Raw genomic sequence first — 16,676 nt, 5'->3', positions numbered from 1 at the left:
ACCAGGCTGGCCTCAAACTCAGAAATCCGCCTGCCTCTGCCTCCTGAGTGCTGGGATTAAAGGCGTGCGCCACCACGCCCGGCCTACATACGAAGATCTTAATGGCTACAAGGAACTGAATTCTGCCAACACAGACATTAAGGAAAACTGATTTTTCTCTTGAGTATCCAGAAAGGAGTGCAGTGTAGCTTTCTGAATGGTCTTTTGACCTATGAAACAAGATGCATTTGTACTTGACAAGTTGGCAGCAGGAGAGGCCCATGCCTTCTCTCCACAGGCCACCTGCCTCCTCATGGCTTTAAGAAAGGGAGATTACAGACCCAGAGCCCAGGCAGGCATGGTTGGGATAGGGTTCTTCCCCGACTCCTCAGGGATCTCAGCCTCTTGGGAACACGGACTACGCAGTGTGCAGCCCCTGCATAGTCCACAGCACAGCAGACCCTTCTGAGAAAACAGGCGCATTAACTTCGCCTTACTATTCAAAGACCACTGCCTTGTGGCTCTGCCTGAGGGTCTGACTTTGGAAATGGGAAGTGAGGGTGTGTGGCCACAGACCAGCTGTCAAAGTGCACACTTGTGCTGGCTACCTTTTGTCAACTTGGCTAAGCTACAGTCATTTGGGAAGATGGAACTTTAACTGAGAAAATGCCTATATCAGATTGCCCTATAGGCGAGGCTCTGGAATTTTCTTAAGTGATTTATGTGGGAGGGCCCAGCCTACTATGAGAGGTGCCACTCCTAGGCAGGTAGTTCTACCGGGAAAGCAGACAGCATGCCAGGAAGTAGATTGCAGCACAGCCTCTGCTTCAGTTCCTTTCTCCAGGTTACTGCCGACTCCCATCATGATGGGCTATAAGCTGTGAGATACAATGAACTCTTCCCCCAACCCCCAAGTTGTTTTTTATCATGGTACTCATTACAGTGCTAGAAAGCAAACCAGGCCAATCCTTTATTGGGAGTAGAGAGCAGCACGGCACGATGACCAACAACAGATGGAGACAGCCTGCACAGCGTCCTCCATGATACAGGCTTTCTACTGGCAAAACTGAACTGGAAAATGGGTTCCTCGGGGCAGCTCCCCATTCCTGAAGTCGACTATGGGTCACTAGAGATACAGCCCCTCAGGGGTGCCTTCTTGTTTTTTATAAAGAACATTCTCTTTAGATTTTTTGAAGTCTTCATTTGTTACTTTCATTCTGCGTTCCCGTAAGGCCATCAAGCCAGCTTCTGTACAGATTGCCTGAAAGAAAGGACAGTTATGAGTCGGTGTGGTGCCATAAGCCTTTAACTCCAGGCAGAGGCAGGTCAGCTGCAGAGCGAGGACAGCCAGGGCTACAGAGAAACCCTGCCTAGAAAGAAAGAAAAAAAAAGAACAGTGTGTTCAGACTGAACCACTTATTTTTAACTTAAGGAATTCAGAGAGAGATTTTGAAATAAAGCATAAGACAGACTAAACACAAATTGCTCATTTGGGAACAGGTTATTTTTTAAATGTCTCATGTATCATAATTTCTGAGAATCCAAGATACATAAACTGGGAAGACTATAAGGGGGTAGACTGGCCAGAGATCTGGGATTCTGCACTGTCTCAGGTTCTAGCCAGTTAATTCTTGTTGCTTCACTTTCATTAAAAATATCTTTCTTACTTTCTCTCCCCCCCTTTTTTTTTTTTGGTTTTCGAGACAGGGTTTCTCTGTATAGCTTTGGCTGTCCTGGAACTCACTTTGTAGACCAGGCTGGCCTCAAACTCAGAAATCCGCCTGCCTCTGCCTCCCAAGTGCTGGGATTAAAGGCGTGCACCACCACCACCCGGCTCCTTCTTATTTTTTAATAAAGTAAATATTCTTATTTTATGTGTTCTGCCTGCACATATGTCTGTGTGAGGGTGTTGGGTCCTCTGGAGCTGGAGTTACAGACAGACAGCTATGAGCATTCATGTGGGTGCTCTGAAGAGCAGTCAGTGCTCTTAACTCTAGTCCCCTTATTAAAAAGTGATGTGTCAAGAGGTGAGTGTATGTCCATTTAATTTACTTACAGTCACCAGACTGCTGTAAATATGCTGACATACAGGAATTTTGCAGAGGTCTGAGTTTGGTTCCTGGGAACCATTTCAGGTTCACAACGGTCTATAGCTCAAGCTCCAGGGAATCTGACGCCTCCTTCTTTCCTTCTTTCTGGTAGCTATATTCCCATGCATAGTCCCACATGAAAATACACATTTACATAAAATTATAAGTTAAAAATTAGAGCTCGGTGGTCCCAGCACTCGGGAGGCAGAGGCAAGTCTCTGAGTTTGAGGCCAGCCTGGTCTACAGAGCGAGTTCCAGGACAGCTAAAGCTACACAGAGAAACCCTGTCTTGAAAAGCAAACAAAAAATTAAAAATTAAACCTAAAAATAAACAAAATAACAAGACTAGAACACTATAAGCCTGGCACTAGAAGCTGCTAAGGCAATGGCCATCAGACTGCTTACTTTAAACGGCTCAACCAAAAGTTAGGTGAGCATGAGGACAGGAAATAGTTAGCCATTTAAATTTAGGTGATGGGCCTGTGGGTGTACACATCCTGGAGATGCAACTTTTCTGAACTCTTGAAAAATTTTAAGAAAAGTTAGTGTAGTACAATTAATTTTCAATGAAAAAAGAAAACTATCCTAAGCTATTGAACCTAGTTCTGTAGGAGTGATGCCAGTGACCTTAGTGACCCGTGCAGGTGCTGGCCTGGGAACTGTGTGTGCTGCTTCTACCTAACCAGGGCGCCATGCTGGGGAAGCCCCTGCTCCTTGAAGGAAGGAGCTGTACCACAGTCATTGCTCACAGGCCTCGATATAAAGAGCTGGGAAAAACATATTAGCTCACATTTGCAACAAAACCAACAGGAAAATTGAGTATAACCCATCAACACATGGTGGTGGGAAGAAAAGCGCAGAGTGTAGGCTCTGCAACTCTGGGGACCGCCCAGCAGACGCTTCCCTGACGGGGTACAAAGGCAAAGTCTCATTTTCCCAAACAGGTCACCCAGGCCTTGCACAGGAGGTGGAAGAGTTAATGTCAATAACTGATCCTTGTGGCTTCATAAATTAATGCATTAAATGACTTCAAATAAAAGGCAAATTTTTCATTTGGATGTCCTGTTAGAGGCACATGGATGACTGTAAAACCCAGGGCTCCACACTCTCGGCCTAACTGCCACCTCTAGAGTTTGCAGTCTTTCTAACAGCCCAGATTTTCAGAGGCAAGCACACCCAGTCTCTCACCTTGATGTCAGCCCCAGAGAGGTCATCCTTTGCCATGATCAAGTCATCCAAGGTCACATCATCAGCCAGTGTCATCCTGCTGGTGTGAATCTGGAAGATCCGCTTCTTGGTCTTCTCATCTGGCAGGGGGAACTCGATCTTTCTGTCAATGCGGCCTGCAGGCACAAAGCTTTCAGCCACTCCGTCCAGACTCACTCTGCCCCACTTAGAGCCTTCGCCCACCCCCACAGGTGGGGCTTTAGTCAGACGATGCTGTGGGGATGACACCTGAACCCTAAAAAGTGAACACTCATTTCTGTGCTCTGTGAGTGTCTACATCTGCGCTCACCCCACTCAAGCCCCCTGCTCTGCTACCTTCGGGGCTAAGCACAAGGAGATCTTGAATGGCGTTAGGGACCAAGAGCAAGCCTACCACAGAAACATTACAGAGCATGGCTTCCAGTGCTACCTGAATGTAACCATGGATCGTGGCCTACGAGTCTTTCCTTCACGGTAAAGAGCGAGTGTTCTAGGCTAAAAAGGAAACTGAGTAACGGGAGGAAGAGATCACAGCGCAAAACTAGAATGAGAAGGGCGTGGCCACAGTGTCACGCTCCTAGCTAGGATCTCAGGGAGACAGCCTTGAACTCCTGTGAGTGTGTGTGGAGGTGTGTTGGTGTGCTCGAGCACCTATCACATTGTTTTTTGAGATCAGTGTCTCTCCAGTGTCACAGACCAGGAGCTTGCCAAAGGCTAGCAAGCCCCATTATCTGCCCCTTCCTCCCCAGTACTAGGATCACAACCACACTCCATCATATCCACCTTTTATACGTCTGTCTGTCAGACTAAATTCAGGTCTTTTTGCCCATAGGCAGGTGCTTTCCAAATTAGGCCGACTCTCCAATCAAGATGTCTTTTGGTAAATTAATACTGCACAGCAGTGTTTGCCAGTGTGTGTACTGTTATACAGCAACCCCCAATGCACACTTCAAACACAAACCCATTCAGTTTCCACGACACAGCAGAAGCAAATCTGACCTGGCCTGATAAGCGCTGGATCCAAAGTCTCTATTCGGTTTGTGGCCATGATAACTTTGACATCTCCCCTCGAATCAAATCCATCCAACTGGTTCAACAGCTCCAACATTGTTCGCTGAATTTCTCGCTCACCTCCAGAGTTTGAATCATATCTTTGGAAAGAGAAAATGAAGACCCAGTCGTTCTGTTAAAGGACAGGTACAGCAAACAAACAGCAGAGAACTCCACACTCCCCTCAGGGCAGGGTCACGCCTGTCACGCCGGCACAACAGAACCTCGGCACCCAGGCTTGGCCAAGCATGCCTCTCAAAGTTTGCATCTAACACTGTGATGGAAGGGCAGGGGGAGTGAGCATGGGCCCCTTTTCTCTGCTGTTCTGCTGGATGGGGACAGACTTGTCTGTTGGAGTACTGAGCAACAATGCATGCTCCTGGAGCAGACGCAGTCCCGTGCAGACAATGGTTAGTGCCTGGTCTTAGATTTCATGGCCCAGATAGAGGGGAACGAGTTTTTAATTTTTTTAAACCACCTGATTGTGGTGTTTTGTTTTCAGCAGGACAGATGGACAGACACACTTTTGAACCATATCGCTGCACAGCAACTCTGCCTGAAGCTGCCCCATTTTTATCTCCCTGTTTGGTCCAACCTTTTAACTGCAGGGCAAAGACTGACATGATTACAGTGAGTCTGCAGTGTCTGCACAGTACTGGCTCCATGCAAACGCTCTGACACAACTGGGTTCCACACACTGCCTGGGTAGGTGTTTAAGGCCCCTTGGAGGGCAGAGCAAAGTATCCAGAGGGCCATGCACAGCAAGGGCTTGCTGCACAGGGAGGGCCAATATTGTTTATCTCCATGACAGTTCAGGGCGAGTCTACCTTTTGGTCCCAATGGCGTCGATCTCATCAATGAACACGATGGATGGTGCGTGCTCCTCAGCAACCCGGAAGAGCTCCCGGACGAGTTTGGGCCCATCGCCTAGGTACTTCTGGATAAGCTCTGAGCCAACCACTCGCAAGAAAGTGGCTGAAGTCTGGTTCGCTACTGCTTTGGCCAATAGAGTTTTACCTATTTGGGGTAAAAAGAGTAAGACAAGAAGAAAGCCATGTAACTACTGTAAGGAGCACTTCATCCCAATGGATGGAAACTACCAATGACCACACACCCCATCCCAATGGATGGACACCACCAATGACAACACACCCCATCCCAATGGATGGACACNACACACCCCATCCCAATGGATGGACACCACCAATGACAACACACCCCATCCCAATGGATGGACACTACCAATGACAACACACCGCAGCTATTTGTTCCTCTGCTCTCCCAACCTAACAACATACTCTGAACTCTTCTAAAAGTCAACATGATGATGTCAGCAATACCTTTACTTGGTATTTTTTTCTCATAAAAAATTACTATATATGTGTGTGTTGTGCCTGTGTATGGGGGCATGAGCCCCAGTACCTGTGGGGGACAGAGACAACCTGGCAGAAGCACCTCCCTTCCCCCACCTGCAATGGGGTCTGAAGGTCAAACTCAGGTTGCCAGGCTGTGACAGACACCATTACCACTGAGACATTCTGTGAGCCCTACTTGGTTATTTTCACAGCCTGAGCCCAAAGTACCATTCGAAGCAGAGGCTGAGACCCATCTAGGAGTCACATATCAGCGATCCCCCATACCAGGTATTTCATGACAATTCATAACAGTAGCAAAATTAGTTATGAAGTAGCAATAAAAACAACCTTATGAAGAGGGGGTCACCACAACATGAGGAACTATATTAAAGGGTCACAGCATTAGGAGAACCAGTCGCCATATTTACCTTTAGAAAGACCCACTCTGTACTAGCAATACAATGACCTGTCTTTTCTGAAAGGGAGCTTTCTTGTATTCACACTAAGTTGCATATAAAATTAACTTAATGCAACCGGACATGGTGCTACACATTTGGGAGGTGGAGGCAGGAGGATTAAAAGTTGAATGGCATCCTGAGCTAGACAGTGAAATCAAAGCCAGACTGGCCTTCATGAGGACCTATATCAAAACTAATGAATGAATGAATGAACAAATACAAAAATTAATCTGACTTATCCAACCTAGTATTAGAAATCCAAATAAACTCCCATTGAACCATTAATAATAAAATATTTTCTGGGAATCCTAGGTTTGACCCTAGGACACCAAGCAGCTTCCAACCTGGGCCACAGCAAGGCAGTACTGGGTAGGCTTGTGGGTTGTCAAAATACTGGAAGCAGGACCAGTAGATGGAGCCCACAGACAAGAGCTGGGGATGCTAAGAAGACATCTCAGACCTGGCACTCCCTTCCCAAGGGAGGCAATTCCTCTCATGGATCGCAAATAGTGCTTTCTTATTAATTAATTAATGAGTACATTATTGCTCTCTTCAGACACACCAGAAGAAGGCACCAGACCCCATTACAGATGGTTGTTAAGCCACCATGTGGTTGCTGGGAATTGAACTCAGGACCTTTGGAAGAGCAGTTAGCGCTCTTAACCACTGAGCTATCTCTCCAGTCCTTCAAGTAGTGTTTCTAATGCTGTTCTTTCACTGGTATTTTCCTTTCAGGCTGCATGTGCACGTGCGCGTGTGCGCATACACATGTACACACACACACACACACACACACACACACACACACACACACACACACACCATGTACAGTGAATTCAGTTTGGGAGCTCTGAACAAGGCTGATGCCGCCCGTCCCACCTCCAGAGACCAGCCTTTAACATAGGCCAGTCACCAAAGAGTACTCAGCTCAAGAATTTTAGAGTTAAGACCTTCACCCCTTTAAAAGTGAGTGAGGGCCGGGTGTTAGCACAGGACGAAGAGGGAGAGCTAGGGAATGGCAGAGGGCTAAGCTTTGTGACACAATGTTCTGCTTGGTCACAGAACAATAGCAGGCAGAAAGTCTCAGAAGGTTATAGTATTCCTGGGAGACCAACTCAAGATAGTAAAGATGGGGTCGGGCCTTTTAGGACAATGAGACCTCAGTGTGTGGGAGTCAAGGGAAGCAGCCGGGTTACTTCAAGTGCCACAGGGAATCACTGAACAAGCCCCCACTCTGACAGGCCCGCCCACCCAGCACTGCAGTGCCCACACCTCATGAGATGCACACTGGTGGGGCAGGATGGTGCTGCAGCTCCAGCCATTACCAGCTCAACGCCAAGAGCTCTGTGGCCCTGGGCTCATCACCAGCCTCTCTGTGGCTTTAATTTCAACTGAGGTAAAGCAGAGTGGCTTCTGGCTTCAGGTTCCTCGGGGAAGAAACTTCTCAGTCTCTAATCGCTCCCAACACATGTCAGTAGGGACTCAACAACAGTTCTCGTAAGCAAATGACCACGCCTGTTCTAACCTGCAGGGTAACCGACCGCCAAGCACTGGTCTCTACAGCTTGGGACAACTGTCCACTGTAATGTTAAATGTGTTTTCATCATCCCACAGGATCTACTCAGTACTATTGCACCAGCAAACGGACCTGGCCCATCACCTCAGAATAACTTTGAATACCATCTCCACACTGGTCTGAGGCTTAGCCATGCAGCAGATGAGCGCATGTGTGCCTTTGAGGCTGGGACAAGCCGTAGCACGGTATAGAGCTCTCAAGGTGATGTCACTGTACTTGGTCAGCCAAGGTTGAGATCTTGCTTTGTGTGTGTATGGGGGTGGTGTGGGTTTGCTGGACCCAGCCATGGCTTTGTGCGTGCTAAGCAGTACGTTCCACCTCTCCCTCCCTCCCGAGCCCAGCTCCAGCTCCAGAGTTGAGCTAAGCGACTGCGGTGCCTTATATCTTGCCAATGCTGCTGGAGACAGGAGTGGAGCCTACAGTGTTCAGCAGGCATACCTGTTCCTGGCGGACCGTAGAGAATGACCCCTTTAGGGGGCTTTATCCCCATCTCCTCGTAATACTCAGGGTGGGTAAGAGGGAGCTCCACAGACTCCTACAGAGAAGAAAGACTTGGTAAAAAGCCAAGTTTAACTGAGGTTATTGGCATTGCCTGACATGAAAATATGTTGTTTTCCACAAAGATAAATAGAAATCTCACTCTTCTGAACCTCTACTTGGGGTGGGACATGCTGAAGAGGGCAGGTGTCTCAGTTAGTTTGGAGTCTCACTGAGTTTGCCTATCAACTCCCCTTCTAAGCCATGCCCAGTTTTCCCTTTCCTTTCCAGAAGTCAGCCTTGAGCAACACTTAAGCTATTCTGGAGCGAAATAAAACTGAAGGAAGTTAACAGTTACTCTCTTTGGAGTAGACTAGAAAGAGGACCTGGACAGGCTTCCTGCCAGCTGGTCCTGCTGGCACTAGGGGTCCTACGCTCTGTGCTGAGTTTCAGCTGAGAGGCCAGCACTGGAGGCCTTTGGCAGTCCTGATTGACCTCCCTATGGGTGAGAGACAGAGCAGGCACACAGCCACCTCAAACAACCACAGGCTACAGGACCACTCAGGAACAGGGAGCCTGGCCTAGGCCCTAGCACTTGTGTGCTGAGTACACAACAGCACAAGTCAGCACAGCTGGGAACGTCACATTTCCACCTAATACCGAGTCAACATTAAATATGCAAAGTGTGAAAATACTACAGGACCATCACAGTTTAGTGTGAGTCCAGTTCCTCACAGTATTGAGCACATGAAGATCCATAGCTGGAATTGCTCAGTAAAGAAAAACAAACGTGGACGTCAACTCCAAAGCACCCAAACAGGACAGCTCTAAGACACCAAAACTCTGGAAACCCAGACCTGGTCCCCACCATACCTTAATTTCTTGGATCTGGTTGTCCAGTCCCCCAATATCTGCGTAGGTTTCCTGGGGGGCCTTTTCCACCTTCATCACCGTGACCAGGGGATCCGTGTCATCCATTAGTACCCCTATCACAGCATGCACCTACAAAGGATCAAGTCTTAATGTGTGACCGTGAGTTCTCATCAATCCGTCTATGGCAAGCAATACCAGTTTCTTTCCCCCCTTGTCTGTGAGTGCTTTGAGGATCCACTTCCAGCACAAGCAGCCAGGTCTAAGACAAAGAACATACTACTACTGGGTTTCCTTAACGGCCAGCAACTCACCTTGTGGTTGAGCAGGACTGAACAGCCTGGTTCCAGTAGATCCTTGTCTACAAATGACAGGATGCTGACGTAGTGTTCTGAGCCCACAGATGTGGACACAATGGCGTGATTATCATCAATGATCTCTTCCAAGGTTCCTACAGACATGGGGGTCCCCCTGAGATCATCCACTTTTGATCTTTCCTCCTAATAATAGTCAAGAAGAAAAAGCAGATGAGACCGTAAGGCAGGTAATGCATTTACAGAGTATCTGCCTGGAGTGACAAAGCAGCAGATGCTTTCTCTTCTCAGTCATTCACTTTCTGTGGATGTGCATCTGAGCGTGCAGAGACCAGAGAATAATTTGCTGTGTGTGTGTACTCCTGGCTATCCAGAGAACTGCTGGGTAGTTGTCAGGTCTCCGCCTCATCTTGCTGTAGGCTGCCAGGACGACAGATGTGCACCTCATCTGGATTTTTACCTTTCCATCCTTGGTTGCCAGAGTGCAGTCAGTACTCTTTCCTGCCTCGCCCTCGCCCTGGCTTTAAAAACTGGCCAGTCAGAAGTCTGCACAGGCTTACCCATGACTCTCACTTGATGACAGTTTTTGTCTTAACAGAACTCACTCAGTAAAGAAGACGACAGAACCTACTCCACTCACCTCTTGCTTTTCTTCTAATGGTTTCATCTGTTCCTGATTTCTAATGAATTCCTCCTCCATGAGAAGATAGTCTTTTATTCTCTCTAGCTTCAGTAATTTCAGGCGGCACTGGGTGTGAGGTGTTACTGTAATTAAAAAATAAAGCTTTAGACATTTGGAACTCAAAAATTTATAAAAATGTTTTACTTTATGTTCACTAGAAAGCTGGCAGGATGGCTTAGTGGTTGAAGAGCTTGCTGCCAAGCCTGAAGACCCGAGTTCTATCCCTCGGTCCTCCATGGTGGAAGGACAGAATTGAGTCCTGCAAGTTGTGCTTTGACCTCCACATACTCACAACTGTATCTGAGTGCAGGAGTGCTCATGGGCCCCACCCCACATACACACAAAGGAAATAACTGTGATAAAGGGGCTGAAGAGATGGCTTAGCTGTTATGAGTATTAGCTGCTCTTCCAGAGGATCTGGGTTCAGTTCTTAGCACCCACATGGCTGCTCAAAACCACCCGCTTGGCAGGCAAAACATTCCTATACATAAAGTAATTCTTAAATAAAAACTAATAAAAAATAAACTTCAGTTTAGACACAGCCAAACGTTAATACAATGATACTTTACAGCGTGAGAGTGTTTCTGAGACCGGATCAGTAGTTTACACGCTATTTCCATTGTGGTGCATTAATCCCTGCACTCGGGAAGCTGATGCGAGAGGAGCATCCCAAACCCAGGGACAGCCTGGACTGCAAAACCGAGACCCCACCTCGCAACAAACAGGGCCATCAGGATAGAGGTTCTGAGAGTAAGGGACTTGCTGTACAAGCCATGATCTAAGTTCCATCCTTAGAACAGTGACAGGAGAGAGAGAACCAATTCCCAAAAGTTGTCCTCTGACCTTTACAAGCACACTGAAGCATGTGTGTGCCTGCCATAAAATAATGACAAAAATAAAAAGCAATAAATGACTTACATGTTTAATACCTCAGAGGGGTTAGCTACTTAGGGGCTACTTAGGGACCGTGAATAGGATGTCTGTTTTTCAGTCTGTCTCTTTCTTTCTTTTCTTTCTTTTCTGAGAAAGGTCTCTCTATGCAGCCCTGGCTGGTCTGGAACTCAGTGGATTGAGTGCTGGGATTACAGGCGTGCACCATGGCTCACAGTGACTGGTTAGCATGAGACAGACTGATGTAACTTCTATGTCAACCCAGTAGAGGGCTCCACAAGTAAGTAAGTAGCTGGGGTTATAACCAGAGCTAGCCTCAGTCTTCCCAGTACTCCCTGCCTTCCCAAGCTACATGCAGAGCCGTTTCCCTGGGGGCGGGTGGGGGCAGCAGAAGAGCAGAGCGTTCATTACCCAGTGGCAGTTTGCTGGCAGCATCTGGTCCCTTCGTTTTCTTCTTCTTTTTCCCCACTCTAGTTGGGACAGGAGGTTCGTATTTCTTTTTCTTGTCCTTCAGTTGTCAGAAGAATGGAAAGCAGAAAAAGGACATTTATTTTTGTATTGCTACCACCTATTTCTAGGGGTACAAACGTTCTCATTTCTTAGGATATTTAAAATAACTACTCCTTTTATTAACATTTTAAATTAAAATATGGTTGCATTATTTCCTCCTTCCCTCTCATCCCTGCCTCACAGTGATGGCCTCTTTGATTATGGTTACACACACACACGCACACACACACACACACACACACGCACACACACACACACACACACACACACACACACACACTGCTGAATCTGCAAAATGACCACCTTTAAAAAGCAGACTTCACATTCCTGCTCTCTTAGTAAGACCTAACTGCAGCAAGCAAGTGTAATCTCTTTAGAGAGACGACAGTGACACAGATGTTTTTCAGTAGGCAGACCAAGGTCAAAATTGATTAATTTGTCAAGTTCGGTGAGGTGAGGCATTTCTCCCACCTCAGTAAGTTAAACACTTATAGGTGGTCTACTTTAAAACTTCCACAATGTTCATGCTTAAAAATCATTAACCCAGGACATTAAGTTCTTTAAGAACGAGACCGGTTATCCATCTGTATACAAGGTTACTGAAATCACTACATCACTTTGCTTCTTAAAGTTTATGGCACCATAAAGAACTCGCCGAGACCTAAGGCAGTTTCTACAGCATGATCAGATCTTGCTTGTTATTTACCTTGTCATCCTTCTTGCCACCCCCAGGACCATGGCCACCACTCTGACTTTGACCCTGGAAGATAAAGAAGACAAGTCACACATAAATTCAGGATACTATGGCTTCAAAAGAACATCCTATTGGTACTGACTCTAAAACACAAGCACACCCCCCACTGTAACGTGTGGAAAATGAGTACCTGGGCGACCAGGTATGCACTTACCGTGGAGACATTACTTGCCTTTTTTTTATTTTTTTATTTTTTTTTTATTTTTTAAAGATTTATTTATTTGTTATATGAACTCTGGACCTTCAGAAGAGCAGTCGGGTGCTCTTACCCACTGAGCCATCTCTCCAGCCCCCCCTCTTTTTTTTAAAGATTTATTTGTTTATTATATGTAAGTACACTGTAGCTGTCTTCAGACACTCCAGAAGAGGGAGTCAGATCTCCTTAAGGATGGTTGTGAGCCACCATGTGGTTGCTGGGATTTGAACTCTACACCTTTGGACGAGCAGTCAGATGCTCTTACCTGCTGAGCCATCTCACCAGCCCCCATTACTTGCCTCTTAGAACCAAGAGCCATGCCATGATGAGGAGTCAGTAAGGAAACTGGCAGAGAGCACCCCTCTCAACCGGTTCAGACTGGCCACCCTCTAATATAAGCTACCTCCCAGACTATGAAAACAGTCTCATCACGCATGGCCATTTACTCTCTCGAGATCTACAGGACCCAGAAGACTTTCAACAGCAACCTACCAAGCTCCTATCCTGACAGCCTGGGACCTGGACAAGACTTCCTTCCCAATCTGAAAAGCTATCATCTTAAAATGTATGAAAAGCTCACTGGGGTTTCTGATTTTAAAACAATGCTTAACACAGGGCAATGCCTTAAATGGTGGTCCTTCAAATTCCTGTGCAAATATACGTGGCTTGGTGCATGTGTGGGTCTGTGTCCACATGCCAGGGCACATGTGAGGAAGCCAGTGGGCAACTTTCAGGGATTTTTTTTCTTTCTGCCTTGTGGGTCCTGGAGATAAAATTCAAGCTGTCAGGCTTAATGTCGGGCGCCATGGCGTCCACCCAGCGGTGGAGCTTGAAACAAGAGTAACAGTGGACTTACTGATTCACCACCCCAGGGACGCACCTCTCACTAAAACACTGGCAGCTTCAGTATCAAGACAAAATCACATCAGAAACGATACCAAGCATATTCGGCCACGCACAAGGCTCGGACCGCCTCAGAGCTGGAGTTACAGACGGTTCCTGAGCCTCTTGATTCTCAAAGCCCCCTTGATAGACAGACAGATAAAAGGACCAAGGTCCAGGGAGGTCGATGGGGTTGTATATTGTCACAAAGCTTGTTAGACAGAAATCACAGTAAGTTCTGCTGTCTAGCAAACCCAGAGAGTTTCTCAACCGTTCTAGAAAAGAAAGGATTTGTGCTCTACCAATGGTCACTTAGTGCATTTCCGTTTCCTCATTAAAATGGGGACATTAAGAATAATAATCTTCGGGGTTGTTCTAGGAAATAAGAACTCTGGGGAAATGCATGTTAGGAATACTTTTCAAAGTCATCACAGGTCCTCTGTGTGTTCTGGCCTTCACCTACATTCAGATGCACTGGCCTGGCAGCTCGTGATGCAAGCGGACTTCAGGGCTGCCTCCTTTTGCATTTTCTGACCCTCTGCCCTGCCCGGACTTCACTCAGATGTTAGTACAGATTACTCCCTTACAATCTTTAATTTTAGGCCTCTACTCAGATTTCACATCCACGAAGGGTCCTCCGCGGACACGCTAACAAAACCAGCCACCTTCTTACAACACAGCCACGTAGCGATCTGGCCCGGTCCGGTTCCCTGACATGTTTATTGTCTCCCTTTCTAGAATGGAAGCGCCTCCATCAACCGCGCTCGCCCGGGACCCTCCGTGCCAACATCTGAATCCGGCCCAACCAACCAAACCGGAGAGCGCCGAGCCGCTGGCTCTGCGGCTCAGCCGCGGTCCCCAGCGTCGGCCGGGCGGTCCCGCTCGGCTTCAGCCCTTCAGCGCCTGCTCGAGCGGCTCGCAGCCGGTCTCTCCCCGGGCGTCCTGCCCGCGTCCGCCGGGGAGTGCGATCCGCTCCGACCCGCGATGAACCCGAGCGCCGCATCGCCTGGTCCTCCCGCCTTGGGGCGCAGGGGTGCCTGCGACTACCAGCCGAAACCCTTAGTCACTCACCATCTTCCTTCAGTCGTCCAAGTCGCCACCACCGGAAGTGCATCCACCAAAGCGACCCGGGCAGAACGGAAGTGACTTTAAAAAAAAAAAAAAGAGGCTACGGAAGCCTATCGGGACTAACTTCCTCACGGATGAAGTTGAGCAGGAAGGGCTCAGTTCGGCGGTTTGGTGCAAGGATTGGTTAAACATGTGGGCAAAACTTCAAATAGTTCACTCGAGGGAATTCTAAGTAGCTGCTGTTGGGCTTTTGTCAGTAACGTAAGACAATGATCTTGGACGTCAAAGACTTGGGGAAAATTTGAAAATTAAAAAAAAAATTAAAGAATGCAAAATTATAATTGGGAAGATGTATTTGTGTCAAGCAGGAATGGCGCTTGGGACTGAGAAGTTGATGTGTATACAGCATTTATGATCTTCTTTAGTTTCGGGACTTTGCCGCTCTCTTGAGAATAGTTCTTTGCCTAAAGACATCTAAATGTGTGCGGGTTTTCTCTCTCTCTCTCTCTCTCTCTCTCTCTCTCTCTCTCTCTCTCTTTCCACTAATGACAAGGGACTGATGATGGTGGCTAATACTATGTTAAAATTACCCTTGAGAAGCTGGAGAGAGGGCTCAGTAGAGAAGACCAGGGGACCCACATGGCGGCTAACAACCATTCAGGGCACCTGTAAGCACGTGGTGTGCAAACTCAGACATGTAAACATAAATAAAGTAATTTAAAAAAAAAAAAAAAAAGACAGGACAGTGAACGTCGAGAGAGTCCAAGTGCCACTGAGGAGGGACACAAACCCGGGGTTGGGGCCCCGGGCAGGTGTTACACATTGCTATTAATTAGTAGTGTCAATGATAAGTTCTTTAGCTTGTCGATGCAAGTACTCTTTGTGTTCCTATTCCTAAGTGAGAGTTTGAGGGATAGGAAATCTGTCTCCCTAATAACAGCTACTTTGAACAAAAGGACTGGTTAGTCAAACAGCCCTCAGGGCCAGGCTATTTTGAGTACTCCATAGACATACTGAGAAAACTATACAGTCCCAGTTGACTGCCTTGGCCATTTGCAACACTTTGTACCAGACATTTTGCTATCACTCAATGAACTCCAGAAGACCCTGCGGTCATTTCTACCTAGGCCAGGTGGGACGAATTTCCTCTGATGGTCCATTAGACAGAAACTGTTGTGTTGTAAGGTGGATGTTAAAGGGACAAGGTGACTGGTGCCAACACAAACCTTCATCAGTACCCGGGTGTGCTATGGTTATCCGAATCTCTTTCTCTTGCTATATATACAGGCTGCTCCAAGCTCGCTCGGTGAGTTGGCTTCCGGCCATGTTGCCTCTCTGAATGTTGTAACATGAGGCTCAATAAAAGTCTTCCTTTGGTCTTGTCTTGCCTGCTTTGGTGGTAAAGGGAGGAAGTTAAATTTACTCTTGGGAGGCTGAAAATGTGAACTGGTGGCACGGAGAAGCAGCAGATGCAGCAGATCTGTGGTGACCGCAAAGGCAGTGAACCGACAGCGGCAGCAACGCTTAGATCATGTGATTGGCCAATGAACGGCAACTGGATTGTTTGACAGCAGTGTGAGACAGAGCTCCCTCTGAAGGTGATGGAAGCAGAGAGCTGTAAGGAGGGGAGAGTTGTAAATGGCATCAGAGTGGGTAGAGGCATGAGTGCTGTGAGTTAGAGGCCAGCCTGGTCTACATAGCAAGTTCCAGGATAGCCAGGACTACATAGCCTCTGTCTCAGAGGCAAACAAGTTACAAGTGGAACGGTTTAAAGGACTCTGGTGTGTGTTAAATGTGACTTCAAGGCCAGCATTGCTTGGGATGCCTAGGAGTGTGACCCAAATATAACCAAAAGGACAGGAGGCTCCCTAAGAGGCCGGCACACAGGGAACCGACGACGCTTAAGTGGGACATACAACAGGCAGAAGTGCCACAGTCATGTGATTTTAAAATCTCCTTTCTGCCCCTCCACAGAGTCATGGCAGGAACTCTCCCTCGTTTCCACCCACACCTTCCATCTCCCTAAGCACCCGGAGAGGCTTTGCTAATTCAGCTCGATTTTACTTATCTGCCATGGAGTAAACATACATTTTGTGTGCTTTTGTTGTTGTTGTTGTTGTTCTATTATTTTCTATTTCTTGGGTCCTCTTAAGATAGGGGGTGTGGCCGGGCAGTGGTGGCGCACGTCTTTAATCCCAGCACTTGAGAGGCAGAGGCAGGTGGATTTCTGAGTTCCAGGCCAGCCTGGTCTACAAAGTGAGTTCCAGGATAGCCAGGGCTACACAGAGAAACCATGTCTCAAAACAAACAAACGAGAG

General features: G+C 47.3%; 1 protein-coding gene across 1 annotated transcript; it reads right to left on the bottom strand.

Moving 5' to 3' along the window:
* Positions 1 to 925: 925 nt before the first annotated feature.
* Positions 926 to 14,423, bottom strand: Psmc1 (proteasome 26S subunit, ATPase 1). Its single transcript, XM_021201474.2, has 11 exons — positions 14,362 to 14,423; positions 12,165 to 12,218; positions 11,360 to 11,456; positions 10,016 to 10,140; positions 9,376 to 9,561; positions 9,065 to 9,193; positions 8,153 to 8,249; positions 5,153 to 5,342; positions 4,275 to 4,426; positions 3,258 to 3,412; positions 926 to 1,240 (listed from the first exon to the last, which is right to left on the bottom strand). Exons 1-11 carry the CDS (start codon positions 14,362 to 14,364, stop codon positions 1,106 to 1,108), a joined length of 1,323 nt encoding a protein of 440 aa, XP_021057133.1. The 5' UTR covers positions 14,365 to 14,423; the 3' UTR covers positions 926 to 1,105.
* Between the last annotated feature and the right edge of the window lie 2,253 nt (positions 14,424 to 16,676).

The sequence above is a fragment of the Mus pahari genome, chromosome 7, assembly GCF_900095145.1.
Source record: "Mus pahari chromosome 7, PAHARI_EIJ_v1.1, whole genome shotgun sequence".
NCBI lineage: Eukaryota > Metazoa > Chordata > Mammalia > Rodentia > Muridae > Mus > Mus pahari.
The sequence above is the reverse complement of the archived record's forward strand: the minus strand, read 5'-3'. Positions and strand labels throughout refer to the sequence as shown.

Coding starts and splice junctions, on each gene's coding strand:
- Psmc1 (XM_021201474.2), bottom strand. Junction 9,194..9,375: donor CAGTCCTGCTCAACCACAAG/GTGAGTTGCTGG, acceptor GATCCTTTGTAG/GTGCATGCTGTGATAGGGGT. Junction 3,413..4,274: donor TCCAGCGCTTATCAGGCCAG/GTCAGATTTGCT, acceptor TTGTGCCTGCAG/GCCGCATTGACAGAAAGATC.